Source organism: Dryobates pubescens, chromosome 2 (assembly GCF_014839835.1).
Source record: "Dryobates pubescens isolate bDryPub1 chromosome 2, bDryPub1.pri, whole genome shotgun sequence".
In the NCBI taxonomy this organism is placed as follows: Eukaryota; Metazoa; Chordata; class Aves; order Piciformes; family Picidae; genus Dryobates; species Dryobates pubescens.
This window is the reverse complement of record NC_071613.1, coordinates 35,799,152-35,824,342: the sequence shown is the minus strand read 5'-3', so window position 1 is coordinate 35,824,342 and position 25,191 is coordinate 35,799,152. Positions and strand designations below refer to the sequence as shown.

Sequence of the window (25,191 nt, the reverse complement as noted above, 5' to 3'; positions counted from 1 at the left end):
CAGGCCGGTTGCTAGGCAACCTCCGTCCCACTCCGAGCCAGTAGGCTCCGCCGCCATTGCAGTGCCACGTCTCTTCACAGCCCATCAGTTCCCTGTCCGTCTCCCCGTCCAGAATTTCACTCGGTGGTGTGGTTTCGAGCGACACCGAGCTGCCCGCCCTCCTTCTCCTGTTGTAGTCCAGTCTTACGACGGGAGGTGACGAGGCCCAGGGCAAAGTTTCGGCAGCTGCACCTGAGGCGTGCGGCGGCGGACTCGGGAGGTGGCAGCCCGGGTGGGGTCAGCCTTTCTTTCACCTTCTCCTTTCCGCAACGCCCATGATACCTACGTGTTGGCTCTGCAAGGTTAAAAGGAGCAGTTGGAAGTGGATGGGGGTTGCAGTGGAAGCTGTTTGCAGCATGTTGCTGAGGTGGAGGGGTCCTTGGCCCTTTGCTGTTGAGGGCAATTTGGCCCAGCTTCGCTGTCAAAGCCTGACCTGGGCTTACATAAGCAATAAGTGAAAACCACAGCTTTGTTCATAGGTTGTGTTTGCAACAGAAGACAGTAAACAGCTGTAGAAGTGGAAATGCATGGTATTTTCCATCATCATATGTCAGTAGGTTCAACATCATGGTTTATAGTCACAAAAATGTGCTAGTTATTTGTTAGGGGACTATTAAATTTCCTATCTACCTGATGTCTTTTATTCAAAAGGATATAAATTGTATGTGGTTGTTTCTTATTGTTGTTAGGGGTTGGGTTTGTTTTTTTTTTTGGGGGGGGGAGGGTGTAGCCATGTCGTGGTTAGGATTAATGGAGTTTTCATTCTGAACATCTTTACATAACGCCCATACTGGGGTTGTTGGGGTTCTGGTTTGTCAGGAAAGAAATCACAGCATGTTTCTTAAGAGCATGAGTATTCAGCACATTCTCCAGGCATCTGGAAATATGGAGCTCATCCCATAGATATGGCAGTTCTGTTATCATTACATCTTTTAATTGTATAGTCACTCTCCCCACACTAACACACTAAAAATGGATCTATCTCCCGCCTGACACTTAATTTTACAAGTGTACTTGTGGGGATACATTTCTCACAATGGATATCAAGGCAAAGATTGATGAAAAGCCTGCCTCAGCTAGATGGTTGAAAGACCTTAATCACTTAACCAGCTTCATCAGGGATTTGGTGAATGCTCTTCTCACATTACTTTGTCTCCCACATGACTATTTGCTTTGGAGATAGTCACTATATTTTTCCTTTTGTAAAGGGAAACTTGAACTGTTGTTTTGAATCTTTCTCAGATCTGAATTGCCCTTTGTTCCTCTGGTTATGGAGCACTGAAGGAGCTCACTGGAGTCTGGCAGGAAGTTTATTTCAATGTCAACAACAACAAAAGTTAGGAACAGCATTTTCATCAAGTGAAAAACACCCAATTGTCTAATGCTTGAAAGAGGAACTTAAGGGCTTCTTACCTGAAGAAAAAAAAAAGATGGCCCTTTTTCATTCATTTGCTGACACTTGATTGAAAAATCAACAATTGTTCAGAGACCATTTCTGATAAAAGAGGGAAATGGAGCATGTAGCTGTAATCAAATGCAAGTCATTGACACTTACTGGCTAATAGTAAAGAAAATGATCAGCTGATTTTTACTCATGTATTTTTCGTATTTCCTTGGAGTACATCTTGCCATAGCCCTGAAATAAGCTTAAAAGATGGTGAGAAAATTGGTTTGAAGGAACCCCCAAACTTTCTCAGTAGGCCTCTTTGTATACTTATTTTCCCATTACATGATCCTTGCTGCGCATTTTGCATAAAGTGCTGTCCTGATGTCGTGATGTCACCTCCTAATCTTGGAAGTGGCCACTGTAACTGAATGCTAGCCCAGTTTTATCCCTAGATCTGCTAGTTTTGGTGCATTGCACCTTATTGCTTTTTTTGTCCTACTGTACTGGGTTCTACACCAGGTTACAGAATCTTAGCTAGTATTTGTTGATCATACAGTTGTTAAAGCTTTGTTCAGCTCTATCATTCCAGCATCCAAGATCCATTCATTTGTACTCTGATGCCTTAAGCTTTATGAGCTTTGCAGTTAGGAGAAGTACTAAAATTTAGAATACCTTGTATGTAGCTAGCTGGTCCTTTGCATTCTAAATGCAAGAGGACATATTAAATCTCAACTTCTTTTCTGTAGTGTGATGGATCAGCTCTTTGATCTGGCTGAAATCCAGCCACTTATTTGTAGTTTTCAGCCAGACCGGTCACCTGATCTGCGTAAACTGCAGAGGTGCAGAAATGCTCAAGCTAGCACAGTGGGAAATGGCTAGGGTACTACTGGGAGGAGAATGGGGCTGTTGCTTCTGACAGCACCATCTCAGTGAATTGCTAGTTATATATCCATTTAAAATATTGGACAGCGTGTAGGAAGCTGTATTTTTATATAGCTCTTCTAAGAGCCATTTGGAGAAATTTGTTGTATAGAAACACCTACTGTTCAGATCTCACAGTTCAGCACATAGATACTGTATGAAGAGACATCTGTCAGAGCTCTGACTACTGAACATACAATGCAGCATAGTATGAAACATATAAACCTCCAGCATGGGATAACGGAATTTTATTTGCTGCCTACTAATTTCAGCAGTAGAGTAGTGAGACCATTAATCTTATCAGAGATACTACACTAGCTGTAAACTTTCCACTTTCAGACAGGGCAATTGTATTATGCAATCTTTTATGGAGTACTGTGGGGTACTGGCACATCCAGAAGAGCTATAACCCTTTGAGACAAAATCTTTTTTTCCAGCCTTTCTTTTACCTGTGTATAGAAATAGCTGTGATGCCAGGTGCAGGTAAGAGAACAGACTCTCAAACAGGTTTTCTGAATTTGTTTGGTTTTAATTCCTTTTTGTCAGGCTAAAGAGAAAGGAAAATACTGGAAGGAAAAAGAGTTAGGAGAAACTAGGGACAAATCTCTCACCTATTCCACAGCAATGATTCCTTAGGCAGTTTCATGTCTTTCTTTGTAAAGAAATCCTTGGGTCTTTCTTGCATGTGATGTCACTTTTTTTTCTGTGCTGCACCCCACTGAATCTTTAAGAACTTCTTAGCCAGCAGTGGCTGAAATCAAAATCCCTTTCTTTTTGGCTTCTCCGGTATATGAAAAATAAGCTCTTGCTCCTTTGAGGCCAGGGAGAAACACAACAGATGGAGCAGCACACAACAGGGAGAAACCTACATTTTTTAAGACTTTAAAACAGGGAGTGCATGTTAAAAGTTTCTTGATTCTCATCCTGATCAGTTTTGCTACAAATCTCACACTTATCACTGATCTTTCCTTTTACAAAGCCTAGCCTTTCTTACAGCTCTTGAATGACTGTCTTGTGTCTACTATGTTCATTCTCTGTTTTCCTAACAAATCCCTCTTGCTGCAGTTTAACCCCACAACCTGTTTGCCTATATGCTTGATACAAAGAAAAAAAAATTCTGAAGAGAAGTTGTTCCTTGGAGGACGTTTGTGGACATACAGATTGTCATCGTGTCTTCCATCAATGTTTTCGATGTAAAACTAAGACAAAAAGAACTTAAATCCTGCAATTCTATGGACATTTTCTCATAAGTCATGTTCTTATTGCTTTGGTCTGAATTCTTTCCAGGTGGCCTTCCTTTTTTTTTTTTTTTAATATAGTACCAGAGTTGGACAACTAGAAGAGTGCAAGAGTATTTCACAAGTTCATACATCCAAGTACTTTCTTCCCCCCCCCCAAGACTGACAGTTTTCACTCATGCTTCCTTTGTGATGCAGTATTTACTTTAGATCTATCCTGTGGGTTTTTTGCCTTCATCCTATAATTTTTCAGTTATTTATTCTTGCCTTAAGTGTAAAATGTTGTATTTATATCTTTTGAAATGTATAATTTTTGTGACCTTGCCTTCTATTAGGAGAATTGAATTCTAATACTGTCATCCTGTTTACCTGTAGCTCTCTCAGTTTAATGTCATCTGCAAAGCTAGCAAACATTTTTTGGTCACCTAGATCACCATGAATAATTTAATAGTATAAAAAGTATAAAAAGTACCACGAAGGGAAGAAATGACAGGCTATTACTCTAGATGCAGCATATTTGGTTAAATGTGTAGTACTGAGAGAAGGAAAAAGCTCCCTTTCCCTTTATTATACAGGAAAAAAAATATTAAAGCATAAAGTTCAGAAGATTAAAGTTCTTACAGTAGTATCAATGTATTTTGCAAACTACAGCAAATACCACAGTAACCTACACTTTGGTCAAAGTTGCTCATCACCATTATAGTTTTTTGGACAGAATTTATCTAAAATTTAATTAATTGTTTCAGCAAAGAAAGTGGAAATATGCCAATGTAATTTGCTGCTATCACAAAGCAGGGAGGCATTGTCAAAGAATGAGCAAGCTATTATACAGAAAGGACTAGATGAGTTTGGTGGTACTGGAATGAAATTAAATTCACAACTATAAATGAAAAGTCATATTTTTAGGGGCAATTCTAACACAGTACAGGAACACACAGCTGGAGAGTAAAAGGATCACAGAACTACAGAATGATGGCACCTCGCCACTTGTACATTTTAATGCTCCTCTTTAAAATGGAACAAAGACAGTTCAATTTAACAGATTTCTGAGGAGAAGCTGGTGATCTGTTTTCCTTCTGATTGTATTAATTGGGTTTGTCTGTAGGTTAAGGGGTCCTCGATATCCAGGAAGAGTCTCAGAAGTTTCTCTTAAGCTCTGTCCTGTCACAAAATCATTCACCCTCACATAAAGTTCCTTTACATATACCACTGAACACTTCTTCAACTCTACTCCTTGTATAGACCCTGAGTGTTTCACCAAACGATTAAAAGACAAAGTTCACTTCAGGCTTTCAGATGCACCACAGTAGTGGGAAGGTGGATACCACTGACGATAAAATTGTTCATAAAATGTACCAGTGGCTGTAGATATGAAGCTAGACAGCAGTCAGAAGTCACTTATTACCCAAACTATTTGTATTCCATCTTTGTATTTTAGATAAATTTTTATCATGTTTGAGCAATATTTTTTAAACATAATTTATTTATTTTTATATAAGTTATGTTGTACTGGGTTTTCATTTGATCATTTCATCCTTCTGTTGCTACTAACTTTATCTATTACATTTTCTATAACTCTGTAGTATCTCTACATATTTCTATGGTCTCCTCTTTAGAAGTGTGTGGATTTTTTTCTCTTCTAGAGTGCAAAGATCATGTTGCATTTCCTGCTTATTCTGTCTCTCTAAAGTACTTGTTGTTTTCACCTTTCAGCCTAGTAAGAAAGTAGACCCAAGCATCTAAGGCAGTGCAATACAACATCCCACCATTTGGGGTTTTTTTGCCTTTACTTCTTGCTGTTCCTCCTAACACTCTGTGTGTAGATTGTATAGCACTGCTGGAAATCAAATTGAGATCTCACAGATTAACACAGATTCTCAGATTGCTTTGGGTTTGAGGGACCCTGAAAGGTCATCTTATCCAACCACCCTGCAGTGAACAGGGACATCTCCAACTAGATCAGACTGCCCAAAGCCACATTGACTCTGATCATGAATGTCTCCACGGATGGAGCCTCAACCATGTGTCAGGGCAGTTTGTTTCAGTATTTTACCACTCATTGTAAAGGATTGCTTCCTTATGTCCAGCTTAAATCTAGCCTGTTCCAGTTTAAAACCATTGTCCCTCATCCTATAGCTACAAACCATTCTAAACAGGCCTTCCCCAGCCTTCCTGCAGGTCCCCTTCAGCTATTGAAATGGAGCTGTAAGGTTTCCTTAGAGCCTTCTTTCCTCTGGCCTGAACAGTCCCAATTCTTTCAGCCTGTCTTCACAGGAGAGGTGCTCCAGCCCCCTGATCATCTTTGTGGCTCTCCTCTGGACCCTCTCCAGCAGGTCTATGTCTCTCTTGGTCAAGGTCTCACTAGAGCAGAGTAGAGTGGCAGAATCACCTCTCTCAACCTGCTAGCCATGTTTCTTTTCATGCAGCCCAGAATGTGAAGTGAGCATTGTTGGTTTATGTAATTATTTTGGGTAATTTCAGACCCATACAATAAGAAAAAATTACTTAATATACCATTAATGGCAAAATGGAGGTTCTTTTTTTCACATTGTGTGAATTAGCCCAGCTTTTCAGGTACTTGGTTTATCTTCATAAGCAGCTACATAAATACATACCCACACACATAAATAATCAAAATACTTTTGTGGTTAGAAGTTCCTTTACTCCCTCTGTGAATCTCTGCTGTCTCATAATCCTCTTATTTTGAGACTGCAGAGCAGCTCCAAGTGAACTACATTCCTAATTAAAGCCAACCAGAAGTTTTGATCCAAAGCTTTTTAAAAACAAACAAAAGTTACATGGAATTGTTTGCAAAATTGGTCATTGTCTGACCAATCTAATGGCCTTCTGTGATGGAGTGAGTAAATCACTGAGCAAGGGAAGAACTGTGAATGTTGTCTATGTGGACTTCTGTAAGGCCTTTGACTCAGTCTGTCACAACATCTTTCTCTCCAAATTGCAGACATGGATTTGGTGGGTGGACTGTTTGTGGATAAGGAATTGTTTGAGTGGTCATATCCAGAGGGTAGTGGTCAATGTCTTGATGTCTAGATGGAGATTGGTGATGAGCGGTGTCCCTCAGAGGTCTGCACTGGGACCAGTGCTGTTTAATATCTTCATCAGCTACACAGACAGTGGGATCAAGTGCACCCTCAGCAAGTTTGCAGGTGACACCAAACTGCGTGGAGCAGCTTACAGGCCAGAGGGATGGGATGTCATCCAGAGGGACCTGGATGCCTTGAGAAATGGGTCTATGTAAACCTCATGAGGTTCTACAAGACAAAGTAGAAGGTTCAGCACCTGGGTCAGGGCAATCCTTGTTATCAGTATGGGATGGGAGATGATGTTATTGAGAGCAGCCCTGCAGAGAAGGAATTGAGGGTACCAGTGGTACCTGAAACATGAGCTATCAATGCTTGCAGCTCTAACCATATCCTGAGCTGCAGCCAGCAGGTCTAGGGAGGTCATTCTGTCCCCCTGCTTTGCTCTGGTGAGACCCCACCTGAAGTTCAGCTCTGAAGTCCTCAGCACAAGAAGGACGTGGACCTGTTGCACCCACAAAAATGCTCAGAGGAATGAAATATCTCTGCTATGAAGAAAGGCTGAGAGAATTGGGGTTGTTCAGCCTGGAGAAGAGAAGGCTTTGGGGAGATCTGATTGTGTCCTTTCTTAAAGGGGACCTGTAAGAAAGATGGGAACAGTAATTTTAGCAGAGCCTGTTGCTATGGGACAAGGGGTACCGGTTTTAAACTAAAAGAGAGGAAATTTAGATAAGATATAAGCAAGACATTTTTTACAATGAGGGTGGTGAAACACTGGAACAGGTTGCTCAGAGTGGTAGAAACCCCATGCCTGGAAACACCCCAGGTGGGTTTGGATGGAGCTCTGGGCACCCTGATCTAGTTGAAGGTGTCCTTGCTCACTGCAGCAGGATTGGACTAGATGACCTTTCAACCCAAAGCATTCTACAGATCTCTAATGATTTGTAGAATTAGAAAATGCTATCAATGCGAAGACATTTCCATTGTGTATTTCTGATTTATATTTATATACTTCTGAATTATATTTCTCATTTGTCACACTCTTCTTAGTTGCTGAAAATTTCAGAAACACTATTTTGATCCAGTCAAACTATTCGTTCTTGCATTACACTTACCAAAGCACCAGATCATAAATATTTGTCCCTCTCTCATTGTCCTTTGTTCAAAGCCATAATGCTATTTCACCAGCTACTGTGTTCTTTCCTTCTCCAACCCCTCTCACTTTAAAGTGACCCTTTGCATTTGCTGCTTTCCACAGTTTCTTTAGTCCTCTTCACAGCTGAAAGAGATGGCAGAGGGACAGAAGTAATGACTACCTGATGGTCTGAATTAATATAGTAATGAGTTACTTGAAAATTTTGAAGGCTATAGATTTGGGTATGTGTGAGAGAAGGAGGGATGGCAGAAGGTCAATGGTGGGGAAAAAGGCTACAAAACTTTTAATAGTTCATCATGACAAAAAGTATATAAATCAGTAAGTGTGGAAAATAGCAGGAGAGTGAAAAGAAGTAGGGTGGCTTTTAGGTGAAGTGATGCACTAAGGTGGCGTTATATTGATTTGCCACATTGAGGGGCTTACAGCACTCATGTTCATCCAGTGCCCTGCTACAGCAGGTGATTTCTGTGTAGGAACCTGCTGCTGCAGTGAACACTCAGAACTGCCATCCTTCCCTCTCGCTGCCAGCTTTCCCAGATTTAGAGAGAATACATGGCAAATATATTGTATGAATCTGTTTTAGAAAAATCATGCAAGCTATAGTTTAAAATAATCCAGACTGCCCATAATCCAGTTGCAGCAACTGCTTTGGTTGTACACTGCGTGTGCAACCTCCATTTTTCTGTTTCTCTTACTTCGCTGTCCCTCCTGTATTCGTTCAGTGTCACCTTCACAGTTTTAACAGTTATGGTCTCATCAGCAGTAGCTGCTATATAGTCAAAAGAATTTTTGAGAATCCTGAGACATGACTGGTTATATAAAATCATGTATTTTAGTCCCAGTCTCTCTTTAAGCAAGTGTTCGAGCATGCAAAAATCCTTTACCATTCTGACAAGAATTTCTAGCTGTCTATTAATACCATCTAGTGGCAGTGAGAGTTATAGCAGGCTCGCACAGGAAACACCAGATTTTACTTCAATGACCAGGATCCTTCAGCAGGAAGTTAGGTGTGGTCTGTGGAAGGTTTCTTTATTTATTTATATTTAAAAAAAAAAAAAAAAAAAAAAAAAGGATAGAGAAAAAGACATGATGGAATTTTAGCTGCAGTATTCCCGGGTGTCATTCCAAACCCATGTTAGGGCAAGATTCTTCACTGGTAATGAATTTTTAATTGTTTCCTGCAACATTGAACAGGATTATGCTGTGCTGGTGTTTTTTTGGCGGTTTTTTGGTCCTTTTTTTTTTTTTTTTCCTGGTCTTTTTTTGGTTGTTGTTGTTGTTTTTTTGGTCTTTTTTTTGTGTCTTTTTTTTTTTCCTTTGCTGTCATTAACACTACGATCTAACAGGATTGTGCTTCAGGACCACTTTCATTTTCCTCATTAACCCTTCTGCTGCTACTAGTCAGTGCAGCTTCCAGCAGCAGTTTGCTTGCTACAGGCTGTCCATGACAGAATGCACCAGGTGCATTTGCTTGCAAAGGAAGAGCATGCTCATAGGGAGACCTGCAGGAGTGGATGTTTGTGTAGGTGGAAATGTCTATGTGCATACAGTTGAAAGGGAGGAGAAAGCGTCATGTTGCAATTTATTTGGCCGGCTTCAGAAATACGAATTTATTGCAGTTGTGCTGGAGAATGTGTATGTAGCAAGACAATAAAACAGGATCATGCTGATTTTATTCAAACTATTTCATAGTTTTAATTTGATAATTGTTTCTTGGGTATACTGTCTTACTCAGTTGTTATTTTTTTATTGCATTGCTGTATTTTTTATGTGCTTATTCAGGAGGAAAACTCTTGGGAAAAATTCTTTAAGGCTATGGCAGAAATCCCATTTGTGATTTCAGATCAAAGCATTTGCACTGGGAGTATTTTCCACTTGTTCTTTATAACTGAATTGTCTGGAGACACTAAAAAAAGATGATTCTGCCCCTGTTTAGTGAAAATTGTGGGAAATATATACAATTGACATGGTAGCAGACATAAAAGATCTAATTGTAGTATATAAGATTAAAGATCATTTTTGTTTAGTTTAGCAGTTTTTCCCATGCGCAGTGTGTTGCCTGGCAGGAGATCTGAATACAGGTACTTCTGCCTGAATCTTGTTTCCTGAGCTGGCAGCTCTGTGAAGGCAGCATATTTGTACCCAAAGAAAAGCAGCACCTCACATTGCTCATCCCTCTGGCCTTACATGGCAGTAGTGGATTCCAGGAGTTATTTATGGTCCTCAAGGAGAGAGCTGGAGGGAGGGTTGGTCCAAGGTGCAGCTTTCAGGATAAGAATGAGGTGAATCGTCTGAAGTCTTACTCCTCAACACTGAACCAAAACCACTTCAGAACTGTAAATTCTTCACACTGAATGTGGTAGAAAATATGTCCTACTTTATTCACTGGAATGGAATGAAGAGCATTACCTGTTACTTTTATTGCTATGCATTGTACATGACATTTTTTTGGTATGGTCTAGAAAATTGACAATCTATCGTCACAAGCACTAAGTGAATTTTAAACAAAATGTTTTAAGAACTGATATCTTCAGAACACTCTTCAGACACCAGCTGCAAAGTAAAATGCTTTGTCTTGGAATAAGAAAAAATGAAAAAAATCCATTTCACAGCAGCATTCTCTTGGAAAAGATAAATACTGAATTTAACAAGATGTCCCACAGAAAATTCTGTTACGGTATATTATTCCTTTATGTAACTATTTTTGTTGCTCTAATTTTTTTTTTCTCCTTTTTTTTTTTACACTATTATTAGTACTTTTTTATGAGAGAGGCTAAACAGTAATTAAGAGGTGCAGGATGAAAAGATGGCACAATCAGTGCTGGTACCACCAGGACCTGACAGCTTCCGGTATTTCACAAGAGAATCACTTGCAGCTATTGAGCAGCGTATCAATGAAGAAAAAGCTCAAAAATCCAAACAAGAACGCAAAGATGATGATGATGAAGATGGCCCAAAGCCAAACAGCGACTTGGAGGCAGGAAAGACACTGCCATTTATTTACGGTGACATACCTCCAGGAATGGTGTCCGAGCCTTTGGAAGACCTGGATCCATACTACATCAATAAGAAAGTGAGTGTATTGTATATATCTTTCAGACTTTAGACTGAAATACAAGGGACCTTCTCACAGACATAGTATTTCCAGTATTTTGGACCCGATCTTACGTGTAACACCCCACTTGTCAGCTTCATTGGCATAAATCTGAATTGTAAAAACAAAAGTTAGTAATGAAAATTTTGGGCATCTGGTCTGTTGGTAGTGATGCAGTTGGGTTTGATTTTTATTTATTTATTTATTTATTGTTAAAGTTTGTAAGTTTCAGGATTTACACACAGGGAAACTGAAGAAATAGCACAGGGATTATCTTTAGAATTATTTATTAATTGCTGTGTTATGTGAAAGAAGCAGATCTTTGCTATGAAACCTCAGTGGTAGCTAGACACCTTGTACCTACCTTTCTTTCACTGCCCCATGGAAAGCCCTGGTTGTTTTTTCTTGTGGTTGGGAAAGATAGGGAAGTATGTAAAGGTAATTTTGTGCTCTATAGAGGCATCATGTATCTGAGTTAGTCTGAGTGAAAGATTTTCCATATCCAGATTTATATTGTTCTATGATTGTTATTCAAAAGTAGGTATTTAACAGAGGGACATAAATACAGAAGTAGAAATTCCTCTTGGAGTGTCAACAGAATGTTACATAATGCAAAAAAATATTTTACAGAGCTGTTCATTTCAAAAAATTAAATAAACCCACATATTTTCTTTTTGTTTGAAACAACAAAAACAGTTGTTGTGGCCAAATACATAAGTGCTGAACTTTAGACTTTTGACCAGATGGCCCCGGGTTTTCTCCAGATTTTCAGTCCTTCAGAATTTGGCATCATGCATATTGCACCGTCATTATTATACCAATAAAGAAGAAATTACTGAGATTTTCAGAATGTTTCTGTCTTAATTTTTTCCTCTGGAAATTAGCTACTGAATTAAAACAAGCAAATTTTTTTTAAAACCATGAAAGCAAAAAAAACCAAAAAAGACTTCAAATGTAAGGAAGAAAATCCCCAAGAATTATTAGGTGTCAAACTTGAACTAATTTAATTCCTGCAGGAATTAGTCAATGTGTTGAAACACAGACCATGTTAAACAGAACAGCTTAATTGTTCATTGCAGAATTTTTAAAACTCCATTTATACTATGGAGAATTGTGACTTAAATTTGAAAACAAAGTTTTCAATTAAATGCCATGTTCATCTCACTTTACACAAGTGATTTACACCGTTGAAGTCAGGAAGTAAGACAAAAGGAATTTGGGTCAAAGTGCTGATCCTTTCCTTTATCCTTTCCCAGTTCTCCAGTAGTAAAAATCTAAATTCAGTACTGGAAAGCCTAAATTTAGCACTTTTATTATCATGCTTTGGAAACTAGATGATTAATTCTGTTATTACCTGTGGACACAAAATAAAATCCTGCTGAATTGCTTGAGAAATACATCACAGTTATTGTGATCTTTTCTAGTAGGAGATGCAAGACTCTATCATATTCATTTTCTTGGTGTTCTTTGCATATCTTTGAGCAGCCTTGTTTAGGTCAGGCTCCATTTAAAATTTTTTAGATGTCTTGACGAGTCAGCATCACACAAATGATACTTTGTCAGAGATTTTGTCAGAAGGAAGAACAGAAAACACATGAAAAACTCTGATTTCAGGGCATATTTTCTTGAACTCAGGAAAAACATTAATACTTTTGCAAAACAGTGATAGCATAGAGGACATTACAGGCCAATCCTTTCTCCTGTACAATAAAGGACCGAAGTATAGATTGAGAATCAGTGGGTATCTATCTGGGAATGCCAATATGTTCCATTTGGAAGCACTGAAATTTATTATTTCAGTCATGGGAAGCATTGGTTTTTCAGAATTTCAGCTGCTGTATTTGGCACACCTGCTCAGAAAGTAGAGCATAATCTTTACAAATGCTACCCTCTGATTCCAGCTGAGGCACATCACGGCTACTGGCTGTGCTTCAAGTTTGCATAGCTTATATTCCCTTTGGGCTTTTTAGGGCTGCCACAAAGCTAGCTAGATCAAGTTACTTTCAATGAGCATGAACCCAGGTGTAGAAAGGAGAGATTACAGAAAGAAATAGGAATTTCCCCAAATGCATGGACACCTAAATAATGTAAAGGCTTGCTGCATGTTAAATAAAGGCTTCATTCTTCATTTCCCAGGTTTTAAGAAAAGCATCACATTTATAAATGCTTTTTTAATGCTGGTGGTACACAAGTTATTGTTTAAACTGTAGACAATGAAAATACATAGATTTTTTAAATTTCTACTAGGTGAGGTAAATTATAAGAAAAATAGAGAGAATTGCAGGTGTGAAACTTGTTTACAAGAAATAGTTGGAAAGAGAAGCAATAGATGTCCAAGGAGCCATTCAACAACAAACAAACAAAAAAAAAAATCAAACCTCAGCATTAAAAAAATAAAAAGTAACAAATTATGAACTGATAAAATGGGTACCTCTGCTGGGTCCTGAAAAGAAATAGGAGAAGTCACTCAGGTTTCAGAGGACAGAGACCTATGTGTGGATATGGCACTTTGGGACGTACTGTAATGGTCTGAGGTTGATGGTTGGACTCGATGATCTTAGAGGTCTTTTCCAACTGAAACAATTCTATGATTCTACATTATTCTTAGAGTACAGCAAAAACTATTTAGTACTTAGTATTCTGTTGAAAAACTGATTATTTAACACCCTCAGTTTCCTTATTTTCATGAATATTACTCCTAAAATTTATATCACATGAGTGTACTATTGTCTTAGTACTTTGTGATAATTAATAGTGTCTATTCGATTCAGAGAATGTTGTGGTTTTAATGGCTATCTTTTTAAATGTTATATACCTCAGTGCATATATTATAAGGTACAAAAAGTACACTAATTCCTCAAACATGGTGTGCGTTTGTATCTTATACTCCTGTCTTTGTCATCTATTTAGAGATATCAGAATTGCTTCTAATTTCTCAATAAACTTACTCAATTCTTTTTTTGTGCAGTTACGTTTATAATGATTTGGATAGGCTCTAGTATGAACTGATCAAGGGGATTGTGATACTGAGGGAGGTATAAATAGAATGAAACTTTGACCAACTATGATTAATGATAAAATGAAAAGTATTCTGGGTTTGTGACTTGTTTCTAACTTTGTATCTTTAAAATGCTATTTTTTTTAATTCTGTGTTTTTTCTCTTTTGCAGACCTTTATAGTATTGAATAAAGGGAAGGCAATCTTCCGATTCAGTGCCACCTCTGCCCTGTACATGTTAACTCCTTTCAATCCTCTTAGAAAAATAGCTATTAAAATTTTGGTACATTCATATCCTTTTCAAGTGGTTAGTCTAAAACTGTAGTAAATGAAATGTTACTTAATATTTAATCATTCTCTGATATATATCCCATGATCTATAATGCTTTGTCCCTCCTCTCTCATCTGTTCTCTTCTGGTCTTCTGTTTTCTTATTACTTTTTTACATTTGTGTTCATTGCTGGATCTTAATATAGTAACATCAGAAGCCAGACAACCAGTCATCATGCTTTACAATTTCTTCCTGTGTCTTTCTTCTTCCCCCACCTCTTCCCCCCCCCCTTATTTTTCCTGTAATCATCACATCTTTTTTCATCTTTCTCCTCCTCCACATTTTTCATAAACTGCAGATATACTGCTCAAAATACTTTCAGTACTTCACTGACATTTTGTGTTAAAAAATCAAATCTTTGATCCTAGGTTTGTGCTTGCATGAATATTTAGTAACACTATGGATTCAAAATTCCTTTTCATATTCTGATTTAGATCACAATTGTAGAAAGGTAGGTTGATAAGACAGCTTAGGTTTCTTATTTTATTACACATTCTCAGTCCTACATGTACCTTATCTGTCTAATTTATTTCTTGATCATTATTCCATTATGCACTGGTAATACTTTTGATGTTTTAATTTCAGTCTTAAAGTAGGTAGAGATTTGCAAAACTAAATGATCTATTATTTTAATTTTTTTTCAGTGTCTTGATAGCTGACTGTAGTAAGCATCCCACTGGTCTGATACTGAATGCTGAGATGTGCAAAGAGAGCATTGACTTCAGCAAGTCTGCTTACTTAAGGAACAAATACAAATGTTTGCACACTTGCATTTGATGGAAGTCTAACATAAGCACATTGAAAGTATGCTCATTGTGTGTAGCGTTAGATATAGGCATCCTAAGATCATGTAGGACAAATTTTGAAAGGATTTTTTCCATTCTTTATATAATGGGAGTAGTTGTTATGTGTTGCATGTTGCTGTCAATGGGTAGCCTAGAAATGTTAGCATGTTATAGAACATTATTCAGTTACATGGAATAATGGAGGATCATGGGACTGAGATGGTGGTGAAGAGCTAGTGTCACTGAAGTCAGAATGCTAAAAAACATTGTTTAAAATTGTGGGAATGTATATTCTGGTTATTTCTCCACCAATGAATGGATAATGTGTATCTACAACTCTGCGAGGAACATTTCATCAGCAAGGATTTTGAAAGCCTACAAGAAAATACAAGCTTGGGAAACACTCTTCTAACACCTTAGTTTTTATGCTTGGGTTTGATTTTTTTAACACCTTCCTTTCTCTTCTTCTCTATTCTTATATGAACTGCATTGTGAGATGTTAGATTCTGAGTAAAGGGTAAGGGTTTGAAATATATTCCCTGAGCAGAAATCCTCAAGAATTTTTGAATGTAATGCCACAGTTTGACAGTTTGGAAGGGAGAGGTATTTACTGTCACTTTTTTTTTTTTTTTTTTTTTTTTTAAATTTATTTTCTGTTACTGTAGACGTGCAAAGAAAACTTCGTGAGGGGAACCTCACAATACTTGCCACTCCATTATACTCCGTGTGAACTTGCATTTTAGTTACAGAAGCTTAAGTGCTTCTCAAAATCGTTTTGTCCTTTTCCTAGTTTTAGATGATGGTGCCATCACGTGGACATTTTGTGCATCATCACTGTGGGTTTCATTTTGATGTTTTGTGTTATCTTACCTACAATTGTCATCTATTCTGAGAGTAAAAGGTTATAGATCCAGAGCAGTTCTGGTAAAATCAATGAAATGATTGTTTGGACCTTTTCTGGAATTATTTTTTAGGTTTCTTTGCTTAAGAATATTGTATACCTTCCCATCCACATTTATCTTAATAAGCCATACATAAAGCAAGCAATAAAAAAATACTTTTTCTTGCTATGTGGTAACTACTTTTCAATATATGTATTATAACGATAAGCAAAAATGTTGATACATGCAAAATGTTATGGTGATACATAAAAGAAGAAAAATGAAGAAAACGTATTTTTCACTGTATGCAAGAAGTAGATCAGGTTTGTCTGAAACATCCAAAAGAAATGCTTTTTGTGTTATTCCACTGAATTAGAAGCTAATTCTTCAAACTTTCACATTTTTATCCAAAAGAAAAAACAAGGTCTTCTTGAAATTAAGGGTTGGTAGTTTTTATGTCTTTCAGAATTTCTAATTTTTAGCATGTGATTTTTCTCTTATAGCTATAAAGAAATGACTATGAAAGCCTTAACATGTTCAGGGCTTTTCCCAAAGTTTTAGTGGAGAGATAAATAGCTCCTGATAGAGGAAATCTGCCCAAGCAGCAGGCTCTTTGATTCTCTTTTTATAAGATTTTTCTGGTTTACATTCCTTAACCTGTATCTACATTATTCAGCATGCTTATCATGTGCACTATTTTGACCAACTGTGTATTTATGACCATGAGTAACCCTCCAGACTGGACAAAGAATGTAGAGTAAGTTCAATGGATTTTCTTTGAATAATATTCAGTAATCTGAAATAAAGTGCTGTAAATTATTTTGTATTAGGATGGCATCCACTGGCAGCAGCTACCTTGTCAGTATAACCTTTCAACAGCTACTCAGATGCTATTTTCTTCTGTGTAACATTAAACATATATTTTACAACACTTGCCTCGCTACAAGTTGTTCAGTGTCCATCATGTGTTTGCAGAAATAAGTGAGGAATGTAGGAAGATAATCCAGTCTTATGACCATGCAAAAAAAAAGTGGATTATAAATATTTTCCTCCACTGTAATTGTCTGTTACATCTGTGCAAGAATGTGGGGAAACACACTCTTCCATCTCTATTGCAATAACCCTTCCCGATAAGGGTGATAGTCTAGGTGATAGTCTAAGGGGTGACTGTGTTCACCATAGTGCAGCTTTCCTTTACCAAAGACAACATAAATCTTGTATGAAAAATAAGCTGTTTAAAAAGTCTTTATGGCTAATCTTCCTATAGAAAGACAACAGGGCCAGTATGATGTCAGCTTGGTGACAATAAACGATTGGTGCCTGCTTCATAATAGTTTCAAGGCTGTAGACCACAGTGTGAAACACTGGGCTTCCTGGTGCATCGTTTTTGCAATAACATTTTATACTTCTGCTTCTTGATTCCTAACTGCTTTGGATGATACATAGCTGCTTAATCTTCAATAATAAAAAATTAAATCCTGGTCAGTACAAGCATTGTCATTTTGAGTTCAGTATGAACATGTATATGTTTAGAATATCTAGACGTAATTAGTATTTATGAATAAAGATAGCTAGCTTGAATATTTCTTCATGACAATAGATTATGCCATTTAAATATATAACAGAAGTCCTCATCTTTCGAGTAAAGTTGTGCAGACATTTATTAGTAATTGCACTGAAAAATTCACATTGGAAAATTGGTTTATGGTTGGTTCAAGTCTGAAAAGCTGTTCAAGCCTTGTAAGCTGTTCTATTTGAATTAATTTCCATTAAAGATATAAATGAAACTAAATTTCAAGATTATATCATTCAGAGATAGAAAATTGAAGTGACTCAGAATGCAAGAATTCAATAATTTTACTCTTTATATTTCAGCCATGTTTTTAGTCAGAATGAATGATGAATTTTATTTGCATTTCTAGATATTTTTGGTTATTCTTGCACAAGGTCCTACATCTGAAAACACTCATTTCATTCCACTACTATGCCTCTCTTGATGAAGGTGAAGTACTGGATGTACCTGCTTTTTAAAAGCGTCAGTGAGGACTGATAAGGGTTAGCACATTGCCAGCTCATGGTACTAATATTTCAGCATAAAACTGACACTGAAGACAGAAATTTTTAATCTAGAAGCAACTTCTGAAATCCTGTCATAATCCATCTCTGTGTTTTTTTATGACATGGATTCAAATTGGACATAAACATGCACCAATGAATTCACCAGGAATTTTGCAACCGTCTCATTTGTATAGATTATAGAATTTGAATTTAAGCTATGGGTTGCCATTTAGTCTTTTAATCACAGTTTGATTCCTCCTTCCTTGTGCTAAAAACTCTTCAGATATTTAAAGTTGGTTGTAACTTCCATCAAATTCTCATGCTACCTAAGAAGAAAATTAGCATAAAGCAACTGGAGAGCATAATATGTCAAGATAATTTCCATAAACTTTGTCTTGCATATTTTCCTCAGATACACGTTCACTGGAATTTATACCTTTGAATCCCTTATTAAAATTCTTGCAAGGGGCTTCTGTTTAGAAGATTTTACGTTTCTTCGAGACCCATGGAATTGGCTGGATTTCACTGTCATTACATTTGCGTAAGTTTTCTACCTTTTTTTTTTTTTTTTTTTTTTTAAATAGAAAGTGTTTCTGATAGCATGAAATCAGTGACTAAAAATTGCCTCGTATTTTCTCAGCCAGAACATTTGGAGCCTGGACTTCCTGCAGTTTCAATATGTTTCTTCTACCTCTTTTACACATTTTAGTATTTCTAACTAAGCATGTGCTGCAGAGGCCAACATGGTGTGCCAGCCCGTTAGGACTGTGAATGCCATCAGCCTGAACTGTTCACATCCTGTCTCCTTTCTGCATACCAGGATTAAAGGAATCCTTTTGACTTCCTGCTATAAGATGACCAAATACTATACCAAACATCAAGTCAATGTGGTTTATTTTGATGAAACTTAATTTATTATGTTCAGAAGCATATTTATAACGCAAACAAAATACAGTGAATGGTGAAGAGGTCTTTACAAAGACCCAAGCAATAGGATAAAATCTGCCTAAATTCTTAGTAACTGTGGTTTAATCCTACAGGTATGTAACAGAATTTGTAAACCTAGGCAATGTTTCAGCTCTTCGAACTTTCAGAGTATTGAGAGCTTTGAAAACTATTTCTGTAATCCCAGGTAAGAAGTAGTTGGTGTAAGGTGTTAGGCCCCTCGCATCTCCAACTGTTATTTGTGTGCTGTCATTGTGTTTGTGTGTGAACTCCCCTATTACAGATATGTGACAGAGTTTGTGGACCTGGGCAATGTCTCAGCGTTGAGAACATTCAGAGTTCTCCGAGCTTTGAAAACAATATCAGTCATTCCAGGTGAGAGCTAGGTTAAACACTGAGGCTGACTTTTGTTCTACAAAGGCTGTACTCAAGTTTCTAAAGCATAAGCCTTATTTGCTACATATTGTTAACCATATAAAAAAGCAGGAATCAAAATGTAATTTTATGTATTGATTCTTGCATTTCTTATATTAGCTGCATTTTATTAAAAGAAAATTAAAAATCAGCCTTTGAGTTTAACAAATTCTTGCATGAGATATTTACAGTAAACACCCTATGTGATTTGCATCTTATGACATCAAGCTTTACACGTTTTAAATATGAGTTAATTTCAAGCTTTTGTACTGATGCAAATTTTATCATTTATTGCAGGCACTTGATATAGCAACTTAATTCAGTTTTAAGTCATGTATAAAAAAATGTAAAGGATAGCATGGGCCATGCATGGGTTATTGTTTAAAAGATGTCTTTCTTCTCCAAACCATCACCCCTCTTTATATTGTAAGAAGATTATTATTTCATTCAAATATACACCTACAGTGTCTTTATAATGGGTTAACTATTGCAGAATACTTTTTAAAAGGTTCATATAAGAAAGGTTTGGGAAAGAAGCATCAGCAAAAGCAAATGATGCTTTTCTATGTAGGGTTGAGATATAGCATGAAAAATAAAACCCCTTGGTTTGGCATAAAGAATGTGTTCAGTATTATCTACTTTTTATTTCTGTACAGTATAAGTAAGCATAAACTTAACAGCTTTTCATTCATCTTCACAAGTAATAAGGTTTTTCATGAAAATTATTGTATCACAAATGAAAGACTCATTATTTGTCATTTTGCATGAAACCTGTATCTTGTCAGGAAAAAATCACACAATTTTTTGGTGTTTTTAGTATCTGTTTAACATCATAGTAAAAATCTTTTCTCTTTGCAGGCTTGAAGACAATTGTGGGAGCCCTAATTCAGTCTGTGAAGAAGCTCTCGGATGTAATGATCCTGACTGTGTTTTGTCTGAGTGTATTTGCACTAATAGGGCTGCAGCTGTTCATGGGCAACTTGAGGAATAAATGCCTGCAGTGGCCTCCAGACAATTCTACTTTTGAAACAACTGTTATCTCCTACTTTAATAGCTCTGTAGGTGAAAATGGTACATTTATTAATACAACAATGACAACATTTAACTGGGACGAGTACATCGAAGACAGAAGTAAGAGTTAATTATATCATCTGCATTGATTTTTCTGACCTTTTTTAAAAGAGATACAACAGCATCAGCACCTTTCCATTGCATTTTAAATGGTGTAGTCTGGCCAACAGACATAAAAGAACTCATTTGGTATAGCAAGTAAAAGAACAATCATAATGTAGCTTAACATTCTCATAATATCGTAGTGGATAGCAAGATATTGTACTGGATAGCAAGAAATTTCGGTGCTGGCTTCAAGCATCATAAAATAGCATGACAGGCCTAATATGGGATCTGAAACCATATAGCTACATTAGTGCTAGATAATGCCCTGTAACATAAATCCATATCTGAATGTCAGTTAGCACATGAATCCTGACAGCACATAAATTCAGCTGTATTCTTTTTTCTAGAACTTGGTGAGTGTCTCTGGACCACACTTCCTTGCACAGCACACAAATGCCTTTATGAGACAGCACTGACAATTTAGCACATTCTTCTTATTCTAGCAAAAGAAGAACTGGATTTTCATATCTGTAGAAAATCAAGAAATTAGCATTTTGGTCTCCTTTGTATACCATGATACAGTATTTTCACCATTTTAGGTAGCTAATGTCTCTACCGTATTAATTAAAATTCAGATAGAACAAGCCTGAACATATCTAGAGTAGATTTCTGTTCTGTCTTTCATACTGGTAAAGAGCTTCAGTTTGTCTCGTTCAGTCTCTCTATTTTAGTGTATTTATGGTTTTAACTTTGTAATTAGGCATAATGTTAGGGTTACTTAAAAGTGTCTATAAATGTAACTGGTGCCTGTATCATTCACTGCAAGTTAGGAAACCCCAGTTTAACAGCTAAATGCTTTTGTATTCAAGTCTTCTTGCCTTATAATCTTTTAATATACTTATCATCTCAGAATGCTTGTAGTATCAGAAAAATGTCATCTTGGAGAAGATTTTGGATGGTAACCTATTCTTAAAACCCTCTGAAGAAGAGATTCCTTTCCATCCCCCTTTAACTGCTTCTGGTACTATACCATACAAATTTTTTTCTAAACAGCTGACCTAAATTTTCCCAGTTTCAAACTGAATAAATTACTAATTCTTCTGTGGCCTTAGAAATAAGAAAATCATAGATTAGTTTGTATTAGTCTTTTTTATTACTTTAAAACTATTATCTTCTTTATTTCTGGTCTTTTCTAAACCAAGCAATCCTATTTTCTGTTTGCATTTTCTATATCTGTTTTCACATTTTCTTGCTTATTTTTGGGGACTCTTTCCAATCAGTCTGGGATTTCAGTTTTTCTTTTTTGTTTGTTTGAGATTTTGGGGGTTTGGGGGTTTGTTTTTTTTAATGAGATGTTCAAATTTGTAGTTACTCCTCCAATCAAGGTACAAATTAGAAGTAAATTCCTCATGTGCCATACATACAACATTCCTATGAACCCTTCTCAAAATTACGTAATTCTTGTATCAGCACTATATTCAAACTCAATTTACAGTTTGTGACAATCACTGCATCTATTGGTACAGCAGTGGCTGTGGCCAGATCCTGTCTATTTTGCATTTATGTATTTTATTTTGCCTTGTCAGCTGTAGCATTTTCCACTTGTCTCTGTTGAAATAAATCCAATTGCATTTGGACCAGCTTGTCAGTTTGTAAAGGTCATTCTAAATTTCAGTCATCTTCTCTCCTAGCTTAATGTCTTCAGAGTACTTGAGGCATTTCTTTTCCTCTTACTTCATGTCTTAAGTTAGTAATGAAACTTATGAAAACCATGTGTAGCACAGATCCCTGGAGAATCTACAGAAAGGTGCCCTTACAAACTGACATTGGGCCACTGGTGGCTGTCCTCTGAGAACCTTTTTTCAAGTATTTTGTGTTGATTCCAGCCAGAACATATTTATTTATTTGCTTCTGAAAGTGTCATGTAGAAGTTGTGTCCATGACTATTGTCCTGTTACTAGGTTGGCAGGTGACGGGAAAAGTTTTCTGTACACCACTTTTTTTATAAATGCCTGTTGATTATTTCTGCTACTATATTGTTATCATTTTGTATTGAATGTTTTATTATTTAAATGTTTTCCAAAATAGTGGTCTGAGAGTTGAGCTGACTGCGTGGTTTAACTGGACCCTGTGTTTAACAGAGTTGGAGCTGTGCCACATAAGAATGTGAATTAGGCCCACAGACAGTTTTGAAAATCCAGCTTGGAACCTATCTGTACTTTTAAACTTTTCATGCTTTTTAAGCAAAGGTTAGATCTCTCACAGGGTGTGACTGTTTGAGCACCAGAATGTCTGAAAATCCACTGCTCCTTCATCTGGTATCTATGCATACATTGCAGATGCATAAGTTATGTACATAATCTTTCAGTTACTTCCAAATAAGCAGATTTTATGATGTCTCTATTGTATACTGGTGGTGACAAGAGTAGGAACAGTCAATAGGAACTGGTTGCAATTCCCTGCTCATCTCTTTAGCATTAGGCCTCAGTTACTTCATGCCAGCTAAGCTAGTCCATGCCAGCTGGCAATGAATCTTGAGGAACCATCTGCTTCCTGGGAACAGCCAGAACATACCTAATTTTGGCAACTTTATCTTAATATGCCACCTAACCCAAAACTCTCCACTGGAGATTCCCATTTTATCATAAGAATCCTAAAGTAGGAATTGATGGCAAATAGGTTTTCTCTTTCTTTCTTAAAGCAGGGGCCAGGGCGGGGGGTGGGGTAGAGCAGGGGGAGGGGTGTGGAATAAAAAGAGAGGAGGAAAACAGAGGAAAAAAAAAAATAAAAAGGGAAAAGGAAAGGAGAGGAGAATTTTGTGTAATAATTTTTTATTGTACTGTGCAGTAAGAGCATTTTTTTTTCCCCTCAGCTGCTCAAGCCAAGATCCAGTTAGCAATTTCTTGTGCGTGTTGTGTAATGTTTTCATGCTGCAAAAATCTCAATACTTTTTAAGTAATGTTTGGATGAAATAATATGTAATGAATAACTATAAATTAATAAAACTACTGTATATCAAAATACATAAACAGAGGATGACAATTGCCTTCATCCTATGTCTTATTTTCCTGGTATTTGTTCACTCATTTGCTGACATATACAATTTAGGATTCCACCCAGTGTATCATACTCATTTGAGTAGGTTACTGAGAATTACCTGCACAACTCCCTATTTTCTAAAACAAAATGCCAACTTCATTACTCTATAGCTGTCAGAACAGTATTTTTCCATGTCTTTTTTTCAATCCTAATCATTATATAATGCAGTTAAACTGTTTCTTAGCTTTGCTTTTTTTTCTTTTAAGTGTATAAGTCTATGTCATTACTTAGTTTCTATTAGGTATAAATGCTGAGGTGAATTTTTTTTTTAAAAAACAGGTCATTTCTACTTCTTGGAAGGACAAAATGATGCTCTGTTGTGTGGCAATAGCTCAGATGCAGGGTAAGAAAATGTTCATCATTTTTCATTATGCATTAAGAAAAAAATAATTAGCTGCTTAGAACAGCTTAGGTGGTCAATGTTAGTATTAATTGTACTGTAGAACTTCAAATTACCAGTGCTTAGCAATTGAAACTATACCTAAATATAACCATCTATATGATTTGAGTTTATACAGGCACTTTCATCAGCATCTTAGGCTAATTTTGTAAGGGTAACCACACAAATGCTATGTGCATAAATGATGCTGCCAGCTTGCTGACAACTGTTTATCATCAGTCATGTTAGTTGACATTCTTCTCTTATCCAGGTGGAAATGTACTGATATGAAAATTGGTGGGGAAGGGTAGATTACTATTAGTTATGTTATTAAAGCATTGAAATTTCATTAGGACATGGAATTTAAAATTTTAAACCAATAAGATATATATTTTTGTCCTCGGTATGTAGAGTAAGATCGTACTTGTTCATAATTTCATTAGCAACTGGTACTCCTTAACAATTTTGTGATTTACTATAGCATATAATAATTTAGAGTAGTTGTTAAAAATAGCATTTCCTCTTCTTTTGTAGTCAATGTCCAGAAGGATATATATGTGTGAAAGCTGGTAGAAACCCCAACTATGGCTACACAAGTTTTGATACATTCAGTTGGGCATTCTTGTCACTGTTTCGATTGATGACTCAGGACTTTTGGGAGAATCTTTACCAGCTGGTGAGGACTTATTAAAATAAACAGCACCATCACCAATACCATTACTGCATAGTACTTGCATAGGTATTTTCATTCATGTGTCCCTAAGACATTGGGACAGAAATCATCTTTTATTTCATATATGTAAGCTGTCTAAAGTAATAGAGCCCTTGTTCGTGATTTAGGTTCCCATGTGCTACCTAAATGTGTAAGAAATAGATGCTGTTTCATGAATGAGGATAAGTGTTACTGTTTCTTTTCACAAAGGAGTAAATGAACTTAAGTTGTTAAACCTTGTTATCCAGATGTGCTATAAATAGATTCTACTTAAATTGATTTGTTGTCTAGTACAAATATGATGTCTTTGAAAAGGTTTACATCTTGTCCCTGAACTCCACATATCCTTAACCTGAAGGACAGTGATGTGTGCAGTGTAGTATTCTATATACTGCACTGTCTTTGTGGCATTGTAGTTTGAGACTAGTGAGGCAATAAGGTAAGATGCTGGTTAGAAGGCCCCACTACTGTTAAAGGTGGTAATATAGACGTATATTGGGAAAAGCAACTGCTACTACAACATTTTCAGTGATAGATGTTGTCATGCATTCAACCTACAGAATCTTATTTACCTTGACCATAGCATATACAAAACTTG

At 36.7% G+C, this 25,191-nt stretch overlaps 1 protein-coding gene across 1 annotated transcript in view; it reads left to right on the top strand.

Annotated features, from left to right (window-relative positions):
• SCN2A (sodium voltage-gated channel alpha subunit 2) overlaps positions 1 to 25,191 on the top strand; it is a 79,936-nt gene that overhangs the window by 12,050 nt on the left and 42,695 nt on the right. The window contains exons 3-10 of the mRNA XM_054175004.1: positions 10,537 to 10,855; positions 14,046 to 14,166; positions 16,540 to 16,627; positions 18,341 to 18,469; positions 19,157 to 19,248; positions 20,146 to 20,418; positions 23,782 to 23,845; positions 24,416 to 24,557. Coding sequence (XP_054030979.1) covers positions 10,589 to 10,855; positions 14,046 to 14,166; positions 16,540 to 16,627; positions 18,341 to 18,469; positions 19,157 to 19,248; positions 20,146 to 20,418; positions 23,782 to 23,845; positions 24,416 to 24,557 — 1,176 coding nt within the window. The 5' untranslated portion in view covers positions 10,537 to 10,588. The remainder of the gene's footprint in view (positions 1 to 10,536; positions 10,856 to 14,045; positions 14,167 to 16,539; positions 16,628 to 18,340; positions 18,470 to 19,156; positions 19,249 to 20,145; positions 20,419 to 23,781; positions 23,846 to 24,415; positions 24,558 to 25,191) is intronic.